This window comes from Diplotaxodon limnothrissa, linkage group LG23 (assembly GCF_057381915.1).
Source record: "Diplotaxodon limnothrissa isolate DT_005_m linkage group LG23, D_limnothrissa_male_GT1.1, whole genome shotgun sequence".
Lineage (NCBI taxonomy): Eukaryota > Metazoa > Chordata > Actinopteri > Cichliformes > Cichlidae > Diplotaxodon > Diplotaxodon limnothrissa.
The window spans coordinates 46551342-46570188 of record NC_140617.1 but is presented as its reverse complement, the minus strand read 5'-3'; the positions used below and the strand labels follow the sequence as shown (position 1 = coordinate 46570188).

Here is an 18847-nt window from a genome sequence, read left to right as displayed (position 1 = left end):
TGGAATGTTCTCGAATGGGAGCTGGTGTTTATTACTGGACCAATTAGATGACATAAGGTTGTCTGATTTGTCTGAGCGAGGACACAATGTATTGCGACCTCTGGTGTTCCAGAGGTCGAGAGAGGGAGTGTGGAGCAGGGAAATTATTTTACTGCTATTGTTAAATAATCATCATTATTACCATTGCATTAATAATATAATCTGCAGTATGATCATTGCTTTAACAATGTAACAGATAGCTTTAAGAAGGCCTTAAGATGTTTATGATGATGTTAATTTTGTATTTCAGATGCAGTTATAACTATTGTGTACACAATGCATATCTGTGCTTATTTGAGTTGATGTTCAGGTTCTTTAAAGGTCTTAAGCTTCACTGACGTGACTGTTCAGGTGATACATGCTGAGGGAAAACTAGAACATAGAAGGAATTGCAATACATGCTTACAAAACACATATATCAGGTCATTTCATATTAAGGTTTTAAGTAGAGGTTCTTGGTTAAAACATTTATTTAGTAGAAGACATACACATAGTCTCAGTGAGCCTCTGGTCTGGTGAAAGGTCAGAAGTGCAACAGGTGAATTGAGAAAGAGCATTTGAGGACGAGACACAGACAGTTAGTAGGTGAAGAGGTGACACAAAGAGCATGTGAGGTCAACACACACACACACATGAGTTAGATTTATTTAGAGGAGAGATTAGTCATGTCTCGGTAAAAGAGGAACCGTCCTTGTTGTCTCGGCAAGAAAGAGGAACAATTCACTTTAAGACAAGAACGGAAAGTACCAGCCATGAAAATAGAAGATGATCTTCTGGGTTAAAAGTCATTGTGGTGTTGATCTGATCTATGTATAAAATGTATCTGTGACGCATGAAGGGGCGTCAGTAAATCAAACCCTGATGCTATAAAAAATCTGTTTATGCTTTGATTAAGTTGAAGATCAATTGCTGTCTGCGTACAGAGTTGTCTTCCCACACGTGTGTGTTCATTAAAATCATTGTTTGACCAAGAGCTTCTGGACCATGGGTGGTTTGTACTCTCCTTCCTCAATGTTGAACCTTAACACCAATTACACACACGAGACAGGAAACAGTAACACAGGACTGTCAAAGTAAAACAGGAAATATAACACAGAGTCCAAAGTAAGGAGACGTGGGACACAGTGAAGACACAGAAACAGAAACCAGAACTATAATCACAAAACAAACTCAGAAACATAAAGAGTGAATCAGCTGATTCAGTGTTTGTGACAAAAACATGGATCCTGGTTAATAACTTTTATTTGTTTGTTTCTGTATTATTTTGTGTATCGTTCTTATGAGCTGTTGTTTTGTCAGTGAAATATTATTTCATTGTTTTAAGCTTTTTGTTGACTTTGAAGTGCTTAAGTTGATATTTTTGAACATTTAATTTGTTCGATTATTGTCGAGTCGATAAAACTGTCAAACGCACAGCTGCTTCCAGCATGGCCGGAGGACAGGTGGCCGAGCAGACGCACAACACACACAGCTCACAGGTTTGCATTTCTATATATTGCAGATGTTGCAGAATTTGAGAGTAAAGAACTCAGAGATCCAGCGCTGTCTCCTGCCCCTTATTTATACACCACAACACAACGACAGGCGTAACTCACACAAACGGGTAACATGAGGCTCAGATGCTTTGGACGTGTTCACATATACTGGACACAGAATGATGAAGATGGAGCTGCAGGAAGGAGGAAAAGAGGAAAAACACAGAAAAGATTCACAGATGTGGTGAAAAAGGACACGACAGCTTCTGTTTGTTAGTTTGGTTTTTCTTTATTTGGTAAAGATTCAGAAATAAAGAGAAGATCACATGTTTGAATATTATATTAACGTTCTGTAATTACAACAAGTTGTAAAATCTTTCCAGAGTGAGACAGAGACTGTGCAGAGACTGTAGAAGGACAGAGCAGCAGCAGAGCAGTCCAGATACACTGATGATCCTCTGTCAGATCCAGAGGGACACACAGGGCTGATGCTGGACTCTACATTGTGTCTGACAGTGGAGCTGTTCTCAGAGCAGTTCACTCTGCAGCACTGACAGTCATCTGCACTTCATTCCTCTGTCAGTCACTGCTGGATAAAGCTCTCCTCTCCACCTCCCAGTAACATGGCCCAGTCAGAGCGTCTCTACACACAAGCTGCTGCTGCTTCAACCTCTCTGGATCATCAGGACACAGCTGCTCCTCTCTCAGCACACACACCGTCCTGTTTACCATCATCAGCTCCACCTGCAGAGAGAAGGAGGAAGAGCAGAGGAGATAAACGAGTGTTTCCAGAGACTCTTCATCAGCTGTCAGTCAGTGATGCAGCACATCCAGTATAAAGAGCAGCAGGGACGTCAGTGCTGGGACTGTACTAGGACTCATTGTTGCTTCACTTTTTCTAATCTTTGGATTTTTATTGAAGTTGCTGAAAATGTTTTTCCCTCCTAGTTTGAGTTTGGACTTTCATTCATTAGAAGAACCTTGGTGTGTCCACTCTGAGCTCTGTAGGAACCCCAACAACAAGCCCAACAATCCAGATGGACGGTTCCAGCTGTTAACTGGAGGAATTCCATCCAAACATCTGCTCTCACTAAATTCTTCCTCACCTACAGACTGTGTTCTTCACTGCTTTAAACTTGGAAATCAATGCAGTCATTGGTCTGCGTGCTGCTTTGTTCAGAGAGCTGATTGGCTGTTGACAGTGTTTGATCAGAGCGTGTCAGCCGTTACTATGGTGACCATAAAGGTGAGAAACAGGAAGTGTTTGTGTCCAATCCTGAAGCCTGTCACCGTTCTCCTCTCACAGCTTCACTGAGAAGCTGCAGCTTTACAGGAAACACTGGATCTTTGTTTCATACTGACTGTGTTTAGTACAATACTGCTGACAGCACCACCCACTCACTCCATCACTCTACTGACCCCAGAGTCTCCAGTCTGTAGTCTGGACTCTGCTGAAGATCAGACAGCTGCTTCACATCTGGATCCTTCAGGTTGTTGAAGTACAGGTCCAGCACTCTCAGATGGGAGGGGTTGGACTTCAGTGCTGCTGCCAGATAATCACAGCTGATCTTTGACAAACCACAGCCCCACAATCTGTATAAAGAATGAAAGATGTAAGTTTATTAGACAAAGTGCTTGAAATCATTCAGTGTTTCATCATCTGTTCAGAGCTGAAGAAGGTTCAGAATGTAGAAGTTTAGAAAATGGAAACTCCAAACAGCTGAAGCCAACAGGAAGCAGCTTCAAACAGGAAACTGTGCAGAGTTTCAGACTATATGTCCTGATGCAGCCAGTTGGATTTTGGAGATTTGAATCTCTGTTCTGTGACTAAGTCCTTGAATCATTTCTTCCAGTTGGTCCAACAAGACAGACTAAGTATTGGACATGTGTTGTGGCTCCATCAGGGGAGCTTCTAAATGTGATGTGATGGCCCCTCTGGCTCTGTCAGGTCACAGCACTGAAGAGAGCTCAAACTGGGCACACAGCTGTTCCAGTCTGGACCAAAGACTCTATACTGGGACTGAGGGACTGCTTTGACTGCACCCACTGGGACTTTTTAAAGGCTCATGTTCTCACTTAGATCATCGATTTCTACTGACATTTCTTTCTGGGAAAAATGGGGATTACTTTGGAAACAGGAAGTATTTTCCCCAATAAGCAGCCCTGGATTAGTAAATCACTCCAACATGTTCTCAGGCAGAAGAAGCTGTCTTGTTATGAGGGAGAGAAGAAAAAGATTGAGGCACAGAAACCTGTTGAAAGAGAGATAAAGCAGCTAAAATCAGGTGTAAAAGTAAAGCAGAGGATGAGCTGAATAAAGGACACTCAAGGCTGGCTTGGAAAGGAATGAAGTCCATGGTGGGGATGCAGAACAAGGAGCAAAGATGAATGTGATGCTGAATCAGCAGAAGACTTGGACTCATTTGATTCCAGCTTTGATATCATTGATTTCAATGAAGAGCTTTGTGATTGTAGCAAAGGGCTGGTAGCTCTGAGAGTCCCACTGATGAGGTGTTTGTGTGGAAATCTCTTAGTGGGACCAAAGAGAGAAAAAGCCCTGGTCCTGATGCTGTGGGAGGGAAATGATTGAAGTGTGCTGTGAGGAACTGACTGGGAGAGTTTCACACATTTTCCAGTCCTCCTTGGAACAACAGGAAGTTCCCAGCATATGGAAACAAAGGTTAAGTGTCCTATGGCACTCAGTGATGATGGTGCTGTGGCCCCACCACCTCCACCTCTTTGTAAAGGAACTAACTGTAATCTGAAGCTTCAAATGGAACTAAGACTTCCTCCACTAGGTGGCAGTGTCTGATGAGAAAGTGTTAGTGGAGCTGGCCTGGAGTCAGAAACAGGAAGATGCAGGATTTGGGCTGAAATGGGCAAAAGTGGTTAGCACTAGTGCCTTAGAGCAAGAAGGTTGTAGGTTGAAGCTTGTTGGTCAGCTGGGCCTTTCTGTGGAGGTTGGATGTTCTCCCACAGTCCAATGAAATGCTGCTTAGGTTCATTGGTGCTTCTACATTGGCTGTAGGTGTGGATGTGAGGGAGTGCTTCTCTGTCGCTCTCTGTTGGCCCTGTGATGGACTGCTCACCTGTGCAGGTGGACCACGCCTCTTGCCCTATGACAGCTAGGGCACAGGCTGCAGCCCTGTGAGCCTAAGCTGAATAAACAGTTAGCAAAAATGATCCATATGTAACCTGGACGTGTGTCCCTCTATCTATAAAGAGATGATCTATACTGCTCGCCCAAGTGCAATGTCTACAATATCCGAATCTAGGTTTGGGAAGGAGATTGGCGGTAGCAACGCTGTAAGAGCAATGAGACTTCCAACCCACATAACACGCACGACCACAGGTTTATGAAACAAAGTTTGCTTTATATATTTCCTTTTGGATCAGTTCCCTTTGCTCATCCTCAATGTAGGGATATCTTCAAATGCAGTAACCATCTCAAATGCATCACAAAAATAATTGAAACAATCAAAATAGATGTAAGACAAGAAACACAATATTTCAACACCCCAAAGAAAAGGAAAAAGAAAAGAAAATAGCACGTGAGTGTCCAGTTCCTTATGGTGTCAGTTTATTCAGTTACCCACTGTCCTGGGTTAAGAACTGAAAACGACCTGAATCTCAGGCGGAGAAAAAGTAGCAAAAGAAAATGATAAGGTATCTCTCAGGTGGGCTTCCTTTTGTTTTTTTCCCTACCACCCTCCTGGTACGGCAGGCATCAACGTGTAGCGTCCTGACACAGAGAAGGCCTCCACAGCAGCAACAGTGTCTTAGACCCACGATACCAGCTCCTCACTTGGCACCCATGGAACTGTACCTCAAAAAAAAAAAAAACCAGTCTGCACACAAATATGCAGAATGTTAGATGTCCACATTCCTTAAATGTCCTTGTTCCTAATGTCCTTGGTTCTTTTTGAAATATTAAAATAAATTTGCATCTTGTGACACATTAAAAGTAAACACTGTGCATCACCCGCAGTTACAGTAACAGCACAGCTATTGCACGTGAACTGCGCATAACCACTTAGCTTGCCGCGGCTGAACTAGCAGGCCCAAGAAAGTAAAACACTAGACACTCATAATAAACAAAACTGTCACAACATTGCAATACTATGAAAACACATCTTAAACATCATTAAACACATTTACTACTATTCTGACTGGTTAGTTATTTTTTCCAGTGCATTGAACTGCAATAGCAGTGCTAAGTGAGCTAGGCTAACTCACCAGAATAGTTCAAAAAAGTTCGAAGAAATACTCCGACTCCTTTCAGGTAGGTACCCGTCTGTGGTTCACCGCTAACGACAGCTCTCTCACAAATGTTAATTAAACCTCTTTCCTCTCTTTCAACTGGAAAAAACCGTGCTCCGCGGCAGCATGGAGTTTTTCCTTGTCGTCCTTTTTCCTCTACACCACACCTTCACGTGCAAGCCCGGAAATTAAACTATCAGACAAGGACTACGATGCATTCAAAGAACCCTGTACTTCTGATTGCTGTAAATCTTACCAGGGTTACACATAGATGGCCTGAAATCCCCCAGTTAGCAGTTTGGTAGATAGCTATGACATGCTAATCCCATCCAGCAGCTGTATTCTACCTGTAAGCTGATCCCTGCTGAGCCAAAGCACTTTTTCATATACAAATTACAACCTTTAATAGAAACCTATTGGTCAGCATCTTATTAGCCTGCTGTTAGCTTCATTCCACAGAAAACTGAGAGAAACTAACAGAGTTGATAAAGAATAAAGAGAAATGTGCTGATTTAAAGCCTTTGAAGTGCTTCAGATGATCTCTGTCCACTTCTGTCCACTCATTCATTCATGTAAGCTTTCTAATGCAGCTTTGATCTTCACAGTCTGCTTGATGAAACTCATTCTAACCCTGAATGTCAGAGTGTTCCTCCTTCTCTTTCCCATCATTCATGCTGGCAGTGGAGGAGATTTGGATGTTGGACTGTGTTTTGGATGATGTGTGTATGTTTGTGTTGGACTGCTGTCTGTAAAGCAAACACACATTTTGCTTTGATTTTCAGTGTCAGACAGACTTTAAGGTGCAATGAAGAGTTTGAGAGTTTCACAGTGAATTTTCCAGTGGAGGATTTTTCTTCTTCTTTGAAGGTTTGAAATGTGAACATTGGTCTGCTGCAGTCAATGGACTAAACCAGAGAAGAAGAAAACAGACTTTACCATGAAGATCCTCAGTGTGGATCAGTATAATATCAGCCTGATGTCTGCAGTTTAGTGTCAGCACAACTTTCACATCATATTCATCTCAGCACAACTAAAACATGCTGACTGACCTCAGAGTTTCAAGTTTACATCCTGGACTCTCCAGGAAACCACACAGATGCTTCACTCCTGGATCCTGCAGCTTGTTGTTGTTGGTCGAAAACCAGGAGTAGTCATTACTCAGGTCCAGCTGTCTCAGATGGGAGGGGTTGGACTTCAGTGCTGCTGCCAGATAATCACAGCTGATCTCTGACAAACCACAGTTCTTCAATCTGTATAAAGAATGAAAGATGTAAGTTTATTAGACAAAGTGCTTGAAATCATTCAGTGTTTCATCATCTGTTCAGAGCTGAAGAAGGTTCAGAATGTAGAAGTTTAGAAAATGGAAACTCCAAACAGCTGAAGCCAACAGGAAGCAGCTTCAAACAAACACAACAAGAGAAAAAACTCTGAATGTTTCACATTAAAGTCGTACATTTCTCATAAAAACAGGACAAAGACTTGAAAAAGTCGTGTTTTTCCTTCCAGGAACCACATGGCTTCACTTTTAAAGGTGAAGTGTGACAGAAATGGACATATTTGAAGTCCAACACCTTTTTCCAGTCACATTATTAAAGCAGACAAACTACAAGCTCATTTTCATTCCAACAAGTCATCTTCTGACCTGGACTAACAACACTGGTCTCTATGTGCAGCTGGCTGTGAGACCAGTGCTCAGGGAGCGTCTACAAAGTGCAACACTGAAAGAACATCACACACTCATTTGCTTCCAGCACTTTCACACAAACATCTACTGTCATTATTGTCACCAAACTCTGTGGATCCTTTATTGCAAATTCAAATGGGATCAAATGGTCAGACAAAAGAGGGTTATGAGGAAATATGATGAAATGTTGTGTATTAGCAGCAAGTTATTGAATCTTTTTCCTCAGAAACCAAACAAACTGATTGACAAACATGTTTTTACAAACTCAGTGTTGGACTTGGATCAGCAGGATAAGCTGATGTTTAAAGGCATTTGAGTCTCGCTGTATGAGAGTCCAGTTCTTACTCAATATTTATGGATGATGTTCTTTCAGTGTTGCACTTTGTAGACGCTCCCTGAGCCTCACAGCCAGCTGCACATGGACCAGCTGACATTACCCAGCATTAGAGGCGGCTGTAAAAAATTCATGTTCCCATTTAAATGGTTTTAATTTGAATAAAACGATGTTGATTCATTCAATCCTGAATCGATGTTTAATATAAATGTATTTTGCCAGAATCTCAGGTTAAAGCTCACAAACTATTTCAACAAGCAGCAAACAGATAAAACAGTAAATGAGAGCAGCTAAACACACAAAGATGGAAACACAGAGCGTGGATCGTTCACTCGACGGCACGTACACGGACACGCCGTCGGGGCTGAAAGTGGACAGCTCACAGATCCTGAAGCTGCAGGTTTCATCTGTCTCCAACCAAAACTGAGTGAAGCAGCAGCAAAAGAAGATCCAAACTCTGCTTCACGTTTGATAAATATGCTCATGAATTCTCTCTGACTTTGGCTGTTCCTGCCTGCACAGCTCTCTCTCTCTCAGTGTACTCCAAGAACAGCTTCAAACATCTGTTTCTGCATCATTCACTGTTTATTAGCCACCAGTCTGCTGTTGTGTTCAGTGCTGTCGGCCTCTGACAGTAAAGCCTCATTTCTGCTGTTCCATGGAAACTTTTTAAAATGATGACAGATTACAAACTCTCAGCTGTGTCTGTAATCAAACCTCTGTAACTTTGCTTCACTTCAGCAGCATCAGCTCATGTTCACATGTTGCTTCATGGTTTGCTTCAGTTTTTGATCGACTGCAGAATATTTTGAAGGTTATCTGCTATAAAAAGCCAGAAGAGGAAAATCTGCTTCATGTGTTTCTGTTTGATCCTCAGTGACTTTGACACAAAGGCCTCTGCTGTGATGATCACACCTCTGATCAAGTCTCACAGTGTCACAACTGATAAATGATCAGAGTTAGAATATTTCTGACTGTCTGCTGTGTGCCGTGACCTTTGACCTGCTAAAGACAGTCAGCTGTGGATTATTCATTGTTGTGTCTGATACTTAGAACTGTGAGGAAGAAGCTACACAGTTAATCAGGGTCCCCTCTCTCTGAATCAGTAAAGGTGGGCAGGCCGCGTGTGGGCCGCGGGCCATACGTTGAGTATCACTGTTTGAAATGTGAACATTGTTCTGCTGCAGTCAATGGACTAAACCAGAGAAGAAGAAAACAGACTTTACCATGAAGATCCTCAGTGTGGATCAGTATAATATCAGCCTGATGTCTGCAGTTTAGTGTCAGCACAACTTTCACATCATATTCATCTCAGCACAACTAAAACATGCTGACTGACCTCAGAGTTTCAAGTTTACATCCTGGACTCTCCAGGAAACCACACAGATGCTTCACTCCTGGATCCTGCAGCTTGTTGTTGGAGCTCAGGTTCAGCTCTCTCAGATGGGAGGGGTTGGACTTCAGTGCTGCTGCCAGATAATCACAGCTGATCTTTGACAAACCACAGCTCTTCAATCTGTATAAAGAATGAAAGATGTAAGTTTATTAGACAAAGTGCTTGAAATCATTCAGTGTTTCATCATCTGTTCAGAGCTGAAGAAGCTTCAGAATGTAGAAGTTTAGAAAATGGAAACTCCAAACAGCTGAAGCCAACAGGAAGCAGCTTCAAACAAACACAACAAGAGAAAAAACTCTGAATGTTTCACATTAAAGTCGTACATTTCTCATAAAAACAGGACAAAGACTTGAAAAAGTCGTGTTTTTCCTTCCAGGAACCACATGGCTTCACTTTTAAAGGTGAAGTGTGACAGAAATGGACATATTTGAAGTCCAACACCTTTTTCCAGTCACATTATTAAAGCAGACAAACTACAAGCTCATTTTCATTCCAACAAGTCATCTTCTGACCTGGACTAACAACACTGGTCTCTATGTGCAGCTGGCTGTGAGACCAGTGCTCAGGGAGCGTCTACAAAGTGCAACACTGAAAGAACATCACACACTCATTTGCTTCCAGCACTTTCACACAAACATCTACTGTCATTATTGTCACCAAACTCTGTGGATCCTTTATTGCAAATTCAAATGGGATCAAATGGTCAGACAAAAGAGGCTTATGAGGAAATATGATGAAATGTTGTGTATTAGCAGCAAGTTATTGAATCATTTTCCTCAGAAACCAAACAAACTGATTGACAAACATGTTTTTACAAACTCAGTGTTGGACTTGGATCAGCAGGATAAGCTGATGTTTAAAGGCATTTGAGTCTCGCTGTATGAGAGTCCAGTTCTTACTCAATATTTATGGATGATGTTCTTTCAGTGTTGCACTTTGTTTGGCACAAAATGAAATTATTTGGCCTCTCAGATGCTTTTAGAGATTCCCAAATGACTGATGATGACATCTCTGGGGTCTGATTGATAGAAAAAAAATCTCTTTGAGACCTTTTGTAACTGACAAACTCTTCATCTGCTAACAACACTGAGTTGAATCTCCATGGCTGATAGTTGGAGCAGGCATCAGGAATACACATTGAAAAAGCAAGAGGAGAAATCACCAGAGTCTTATAATCACATTCTGTAACTAAAGGGAGACGTTTTTCTATACAAATATATGTTTTATGGACATTAGAAAAAAAAGAGTATTGACGTGAAGCAGGATTATGAAATCTCCATACATCAGCCAGCCCATAATTATCAAGAAAGCTCTGAATGACGCATGATGACTTTGGACTAAGTGTACTTTTGTGTGAACTGTGGTCCATAGCAGATAATGAGCAGTTTAGGTCTCCCTCAAAGATGATATTGTGTGATGACATATTGGGGAGCCGCGCAAAGACATTAGTGAAAAATCTGTGATCGTCCCAATTAGAGGCGTAGATATTTGCTAAGATCAAAGGAAAACCATAAACTATATTTTCTGCACTTAAAATCCTGTAATTTTCTCATAAATCGACAGTGCGGCTTATGGATGAATTCTGGTTGTGCTTACTGACCTCGAACCGATTTTATGTGCTACACGGCGCTCAGAAACCTTTCAAAAGATGTTTTGGTACGACTTTGCTCAGCTACGAGGTCGCACCGCTTGATGGATTGTTGGAGCATTACAGCTACGAGGAGCCTCGCGGAGTGATACGTACTCTGCTTCAACGTAATATTACTGTATTGAGTGTGTATAAGGACCATAAATGGCACCTGTAAGAGACACGGTTACAAAGAGGGTTTCAAACTCCAGGCTGTCAGTCACGCAGTAGAACCTGGGAACAGAGCAGCTGCTTGTTATTATGCTCAGCGTCTGTTTACATTTTGACTGCACGATTGTGAGCTTTTTGTTATGCACAAAAACAACAGTTTTCTTTTATTTATGGAGCATTATTATTTAATAAATGCTGATCATTTATTCCTGAGTAATTGTTTCATGTACATCTACGCTGTATGTTAATAAATGTGCCTGTGTGAGATTTGGGACACAGCTTTGACTAAGAACTCTCTTTTTGTTCGTACTTTCTGGCTTTAAAAATATCGAGATATATATCGTATATCGCCATCCAGCTAAAGAATATCGAGATATGAACTTTGGGTCATATCGCCCAGTCGTAATATTGCAATAGGTTGTCCGTTAAACTCAAGCGGGGCTTGGGCCCTGGCACGGCGTAGCCACACAATCCTGGTAGTAGTGACGCTCGGCTATGACGGCGTGCAGGTCACCAGCTGGCTTTCTCAGGATAGGGCTCCTGTGTGAGCGGTCGACAATAACGTCTTTATCCATACCCAGCACTTCACGTAGTAGCACGGATACGGCCGTGGAGGAGCTCGAGTCCAGGCCCTCTGGGATCCCTATGATGTGGATGTTAGCTCTCCGCTTCCTGCCTTCATCACATTTATCCTTCAGGTCAGACAGCTCCTCCTTCATACTCTCTACTGTAGACTGCAGGGTGGTCACCTCATCGCTCCACATTGACAGCCCATCCTCAGCTTCTTTCACTGTAACCTTTATTCCATCAACTTCGCCGCACGTCGCCGCCATGCTGTTAGCGATCTCATTTCTCAGTCCTTGCACGTCAGCCCTTATATTGTCAAAATCTTCTTTCAATGCATTTCTGAGTTCTTCTTTTAACAGCGTACTAATGTCCTCTTTAATGGATTGAAGAAGCTCCAGTTTTAGAGCAGTAGGATCCACATCACGCGCGTCTGTTGAGTCTGCTCTTCAGCGGCCGTAGAGCTGGACGCTGCCCTTTGGCCATCATCGATACTCTCGCCCGAGATCGCACCGGGGCTAAAATATTCACCTGCTCAGCTGTTTTTGATCAGTTTGAGCCTGTGTGGTTTGATCAGGTGGAGGAACGATGTGATGCTATAAAGACATCATCTTGTCCAAATGAAGTTGTTCCAACACGTGTTTAAAAAGATTTTAAAGGTTGTCGGTTCCGACATCTTAGCGATTTTTAACAGCAGTCTTAGTTCAGGTGTTGTACAGCCTGTTTTAAACATGCTGTTGTACAGCCTGTACTAAAAACCTGATCTGGATCCTCTGTCCGCTCAAATTTCAGGCCTATTTCAAAGCTTCCCTTCCTGTCGAAGACTTTGTAAAAGATTATATTTGTTCAGCTGCAATCTGTTGTAAAGGTTTCAGTCTGGTTTTAAAGCTCTTCACAGCACTGAAACTGCACTTTGGAAAGTTCTTAATGATCTTTTATCAGCCACTGATCAGGAGACTCAGCTGTGCTTTTGGATCTGACCGCTGCCTTGACCACAGCATCTTGACCTCACCATTGGAGCATGGCGGCATCAAGGGCGCTCTATTAGACTGGTTCAGCTCTTTTATTAAATCGCATTATTACATTTGGGGCTTATATTTGACGGCAATTTGAAAAACAGCTGAGCTCAGTTGTACAGCGGTCTTTCTTCAAACTGAGGCTTTTATCTAAGGTGAGATCATTTCTATCTTTTAAAAACCTTGAACGGGCGATCCACGTTTTCATGACGTCCCAGCTGGATTATTGTAACTCCTTATATGTTGGAGTTAGTGGGACCTGCCTGGCAAGACTGCAGCTGGTCCAGAAAGCTGCAGCTCGTCTTCTGACACAAGCTCAAAGACATTTATCGTCCCAACAACCACATATACGCTGGTCCCTCGCTGTAACACAGTTCACCTTTGGCGGCCTCGCTGTTTCGCTGATCTTTTTTGTGCAATTTTGCATGTTTTTGTTTTTTACAGCGCATTGTGTTCTGCGTCCTGATTGGCTGTAGACCATTGTCAGCCAATCTCGTGCTGTGTCTCCTGTACAGTACAGAATGTGTTCAAATTTACAGCAGTGTGACTCTGCAGTGCTGCACTGTATGTTTGTACGTTTTGTCCCAACAAACAACAATGATGACGAGACGTTTTGCACCTGTGGTAGCAGCCAAAGGCAGAGGAAGATGCTGACCATCATAGTTTCAACAAGGAATCAGAATCAGAATCAGAATACTTTATTGATCCCTGGGGGAAATTATTTTTTGTTACAGTGCTCCATTTTAAACCAACATTAAGACAAGACAGACAATACGCTAACTAAGAATAGTACAATATATACATATATATACATACATACATACATAAGTCACTTATAAATAAATATTTGGAAAAGAAACATGTGTAGTTGTAGCAGCAAACAGTGTGTTAAGTGGATGCGTTGTACAGGGAGATGGCCACAGGCAGGAATGATTTCCTGTGTCGTTCAGTGGTGCTTTTCGGTAATCTCAGTCTCTCACTGAACGTGCTCCTGTGACTGACCAACATGTCATGGAGTGGGTGGGAGGTGTTATCCAACATTGTCTTTATCTTGGACAGCATCCGCCTCTCCGACACCACCTTGAGGGAGTCCAGCTCCATCCCCACAACATTGCTGGCCTTACGGATCAGTTTATTAAGTCTGTTGGCATCTGCGACCCTCAGCCTGCTCCCCCAGCATGCAACAGCATAGAGGATCGCACTGGCCACCACAGACTCATAGAAAATCCTCAGCATTTTCTGGCAGATGTTGAAGGACCTCAGTCGCCTCAAAAAATAGAGACGACTCTGGCCCTTCCTGTAAAGTGCTGTGGTGTTTTTAGCCCAGTCCAGTTTATTGTCAATGTGTACTCCAAGGTATTTATAGTCCTCCACAATGTCAACACTGACCCCCTGGATTGAAACAGGGGTCAAGTGTTTCCTGGTCTTCCTGAAGTCCACGATCAGTTCCTTGGTCTTTGCCACGTTGAGCTGCAGATGATTCTGCTCACACCACGTGACAAAGGAGTCGACCACAGCCCGGTACTCTGTCTCATCATCCCTGCTGATGCATCCAACCACCGCAGAGTCATCAGAAAACTTCTGAAGATGGCAGGTCTCTGTGCAGTGGCTGAAGTCTGTGGTGTAGAGGGTGAAGAGGAAGGGGGAGAGGACAGTCCCCTGTGGTGCCCCTGTGTTGCTAATCACCTTGTCAGACACACACTGTGGGAGACGTACATATTGTGGTCTTCCTGTCAGGTAATCAACAATCCAGGACACCAGAGAAGCATCCACCTGCATCGCTGCTAACTTATCACCCAGGAGGGTCGGCCTGATGGTGTTGAAAGCACTGGAAAAGTCAAAAAACATGACCCTCACAGTGCTCGCCGGCTGGTCCAGATGGGTGTAGATACGATTGAGCAGGTAGATGATGGCGTCCTCTGTTCCGAGACGAGGCTGATAAGCGAACTGAAGGGGATCCAGATGTGGTCTTACTATGGGTCGCAGCTAGTCCAGGATGAGCCTTTCCAGGGTCTTCATGATGTGGGAGGTCAGTGCCACGGGCCTGTAATCCTGGGGGCCACTGGGACGAGGCGTCTTTGGTACAGGGACGAGGCATGATGTCTTCCACATCACCGGGACCCTCTGCAGACTCAGACTCAGCATAAACAGTTTATGAAAGACTCCACACAGCTGGGGGGCACAGGCCTTGAGGACAAGGGGACTCACTCCGTCTGGTCCAGCAGACTTGCCTGAGTGAAGTCTCCTCATTTGCATCTCAACCTGGTATTGAGTGAAGGTGATGGGTGGGGGAGGGGTGTCAGGAATCTCACAGGAGGCAACATGTGAAGAGAGAGGCTGGCACAGTGGTGTGGCTCTGGATTCCAGGCTGACTGCAGGTGAGGTTGTGGGGGTGGGAGCAGACACTGTGGTGTCGAATCTATTGAAAAACAGATTCAACTCGTCGGCTCTATTCTCACCTCCCTCAGCTCCCCTGCTGTTGGTTGGCCTGAATCCAGTGATGGTCTTCATGCCCCTCCACACCTCTCTCATGCTGTTCTGCTGGAGTTTCCACTCCAGCTTCCTCCTGTAATTGTCCTTAGCCTCTCTGATCTTGTCCTTTAGTAACACCTGGACCTTCCTCACCTCCTCTTTGTTGCCCCCTCTGAAAGCCCTCTTCTTGTTGTTGAGGAGGGCTTTGATGTCCTTAGTCACCCACGGCTTGTTATTTGGGTAACAATGAACAGTCTGAGCTGGAACAATGGAGTCGGTGCAGAAAGTTATGTAGTCTGTGATACACTCAGTAAGCCCATTGATGTCCTCGGCGTGAGGCTCACAGAGTGTTTCCCAGTCGGTCACCTCGAAACAGCCCTGTAGTTCCGCTATTGCCTCCTCTGACCACCTCCTAACAGTCCTGGTGGTCACAGGTTCCCTCCTCACAATTGGCACATAGCGGGGGGTGAGGTGAATCAGGTTATGATCTGACCTACCAAGTGGGGGGAGGGAGGAGGAGCTGTATGCATCCTTGACGTTAGCATACAGTAAGTCTAAAGTTTTCTCTCCCCTGGTGGGACAGTCCACATATTGTTTGAATGTTGGTAGTGTATTGTCCAGTGATACATGGTTGAAGTCACCCGAGATCACAATAAAGGCACTCGGGTGCTGAGTCTGTAGCCGAGCTATGGCAGAGTGGATAGTGTCACATGCAGCTGTGGGGTTAGCAGAGGGGGGAACATAAACAGCCACCAAGATGACGTGAGAGAATTCCCTGGGTAAATAATACGGCCTGAGTCCAACAGCACACAGTTCAGTGTCCGGGCAACAAATCCTTTCTTTGATTGTTATGTTGGCAGGGTTACACCACCGGTTGTTAACTAAAACAGCAAGCCCACCTCCTTTACGCTTACCGCTAGCGATGCTGTCCCTGTCCGCCCGAACAGTGTGGAAGCCTTCCACGGAAGCATTCTCATCGGGAATGACCTGGTGCAGCCATGATTCGGTGAAACACATCAGGCTACACTCTCGGTATTCCCTCTGACTCCATACCAGTGCTGAGAGCTCGTCGATTTTACTTGCCAACGATCGCACATTTCCCATCACGATAGACGGCAGACACGGTTTAAACCTCCTCCTCGCTTCGAGCCTCCGCTGTCTCACCGTCACCTTTTTTCTTCTCTTCTGTCCTTGACCTCTGCATCCCCGATGTGTTTTCCTCCAAATTTCAGCTGGTACTTCTGCGGGCACTTCTGCGGGCCTGGCCAGCGAGCTGGCCGGCATCAGGGCGATCAGCTGATCTCTGGAGTAAACAGTCCGTGCGTGTAGGAGATGTGCCGCGGTCCCGTTCCATGATAAAAGTAACAGTTCCACGGCCACCAGAAGAACAAAAACTCTCTCAATCCACATGATTGAGTAAGAGATAGAAAACGGAGGAAAATACAAGTCAGAAAAAAAAAAGAATACGTAAGAAAAAAGAGCTAAACTAAGAGAAAAGCAGGAGCGACTGTAACAGGCTGCACGCTGGTTGGCGCATGCGCACTTGAGGCAAAAAGGAGGCAAAAAGGTTGTAACTGTCCACAACAAGAACATCGTAAGGATGGAGTCAGCTTTGGCTTTGTGGCTCAGTGACCGCAGGAAAAAGAACATCGTGCTGGACACCAACATTATCTGCAGAAAAACTCAAAAGCTTTATGAAACTTTACCTGACAGCGAGGAGCCCAGGCCATGGACGAGTGCTCCTCACACAGAACCAAGCTCATTTAATGCCAGCAAAGGCTGATTTGACACGTTTCAGAAACACTTTGCTTTCACTCTTTAATAATGAACTTGTTTTTCTATGAAGGTTTGAACTTTGTTTAAACAAGAGAGAAAAGTGTGAAAATGTTCATGCCTGTCTGAGAAAAGTGTAGAAAGTGTGCAGTGAGGGTTTAACTGCCTTAAAACTTCTATAATACTTGTAAAACATAAAGCTGCTACTTCATTCTGAGACTTATTTTTAGAACGTAACTCGATAAACGAGCGACCGCAGTAATGTATTGTGTTTATTTTGAAAACTCTCAACAGGATCTTCAGATTTATTTTGAAAGCTTTATCTGGAAAACACAAACACATAAGCAGGAAACAAAGAGCGTGATATGAAACGATAGACGTTTTCATATGGTCATCATATATACATCGTTCTATCGAACAGCCCCAGCTCCTGCTGTCAGTCTCTGTAAATCTGCTCTTAAAACACATTTGTATTCACTGGCTTTTAATACAGCATGAGAGTTATTTGATATTTGATGTGTGATATTAATATTAGGAGTTATTTTAATCGTTATTTTGGATTCTTGTACAGCACTGTGGTCAACGCTGCTGCTGTAATTAATGTGCTATAAACACAAACAATCTGCAGTTAAACATCCAAAACTAAAGATGTGATCGCTGCCTTTAGAAAATGTGCTGATGCACAAGATATCAGCTCCATTAAGGTGGAATGTGGCCGTGTTAGAAACATGTTGGAAGAAGTTTGAAGCTGAAACTGTGAAGCTGAGAGTGAAAGAGCTCCAGCGTCTGTCACAGGAAACTTTCTTATTTCCACACTGATGAAAGCATCAAGCTTTGATTTCCTGCTGCTTTTATTGAGTCACCCTGTGAAACTGAGCCACAGCTGAACCAGCATCCCTGTACAGCAGACACTTACAGCGCTTGGCTGCTTCCATTGGACCCTCTGCACAGAGCTTCAGTTTCCTCTTCTGGTCCCAAAGTGCAGAACAACAAGGTTTCAAACAGCTTTGTTCCAGCAGCATCAGCCACAGACATGCAGAGAGAATCCTTTGGTTGTGTTGTGTGTTTGCATATCTGCTGTGTTGCTTTGTGAGGATGGATCATCTCCTGCAGCTCCAGATAAACAAGCTGGACCTGAACCTGGTAGCTTCACTTAGAAGACACTTGTGACGGGAACGTGTGAGAAGTTTTGTGCAGACAAGTGTGGATTTAGAGTGTGGGACGAGCTCTCCACAGTCTTTGTGGAGATCCACATTCTGCATACTGCCTGTGAGAAGCTGCAGACATTTGTCCTCCAAATCCACTGAGCAGCTGCTCGTGGTGGTATTAGCTTCATGTGTGCGTGTTAGCATGAAGCCTCGGTCACACTCTGCTGTGGACACGGTCACGGACAGCTGGACGCCTGATGGACGAGTCGTCCTTCCTGTTAAACTTCTTTGAGCATGAGAATAGCATGAGAAGCTCAGTGGACACTGTTCAGGGTTTTAACTCTCGCTTTCACTTCAGCTTCACCAACAACAGCACAAGCAGAGCAGCCCACTGCCTGCATGGCTGGGACAGCGCCCCCTGGTGACTGTAAACCACTACAACATGTAGACGGCCGTCTGCAGGCTGGATGTAGCACCACCGCAGAGACGTGCTGCAGCTCTGTTTAGTTACCCAGCTGACAGCAGAGGCTGTAGTTTACTGTTACCAACATGGAAAACTGAAGCTTCACCAGCTGGAGCTACAGAGCTGGAGAACAAAGGAGACTGAGAGGCCAGAATGATGTGGGAGGAAACATCAAGAGCCTGTTTGAAAGGAGACACATGTGGATGCTGTGCCAGTCTGTGGTCTGTCAGAAGTCAGCTGAGTCACACTGCAAGAAGCTGCAGAATCTCAGAGGAGGAGATTTGGAAGTGTTTGTGGGACAAACTGGACTCAAAGAAAGAAGATGTTTGTGAAGTCTTTGGTGGAGGTGAGCAGTGTGAAGCAGAACACATGCAGATGAATCAGGAGGTCAGCATCAGTGTCTCCTTGTGGTGGACGGTAAAAGA

At 44.0% G+C, this 18847-nt stretch overlaps 1 protein-coding gene across 1 annotated transcript in view; it reads right to left on the bottom strand.

Moving 5' to 3' along the window:
* Positions 1–18847, bottom strand: part of LOC146608843 (NACHT, LRR and PYD domains-containing protein 3-like) — a 237958-nt gene that overhangs the window by 151315 nt on the left and 67796 nt on the right. The window contains exon 4 of the mRNA XM_085348697.1: positions 9132–9308. Within this exon, the coding sequence (XP_085204823.1) occupies positions 9132–9308 (177 nt within the window). The remainder of the gene's footprint in view (positions 1–9131; positions 9309–18847) is intronic.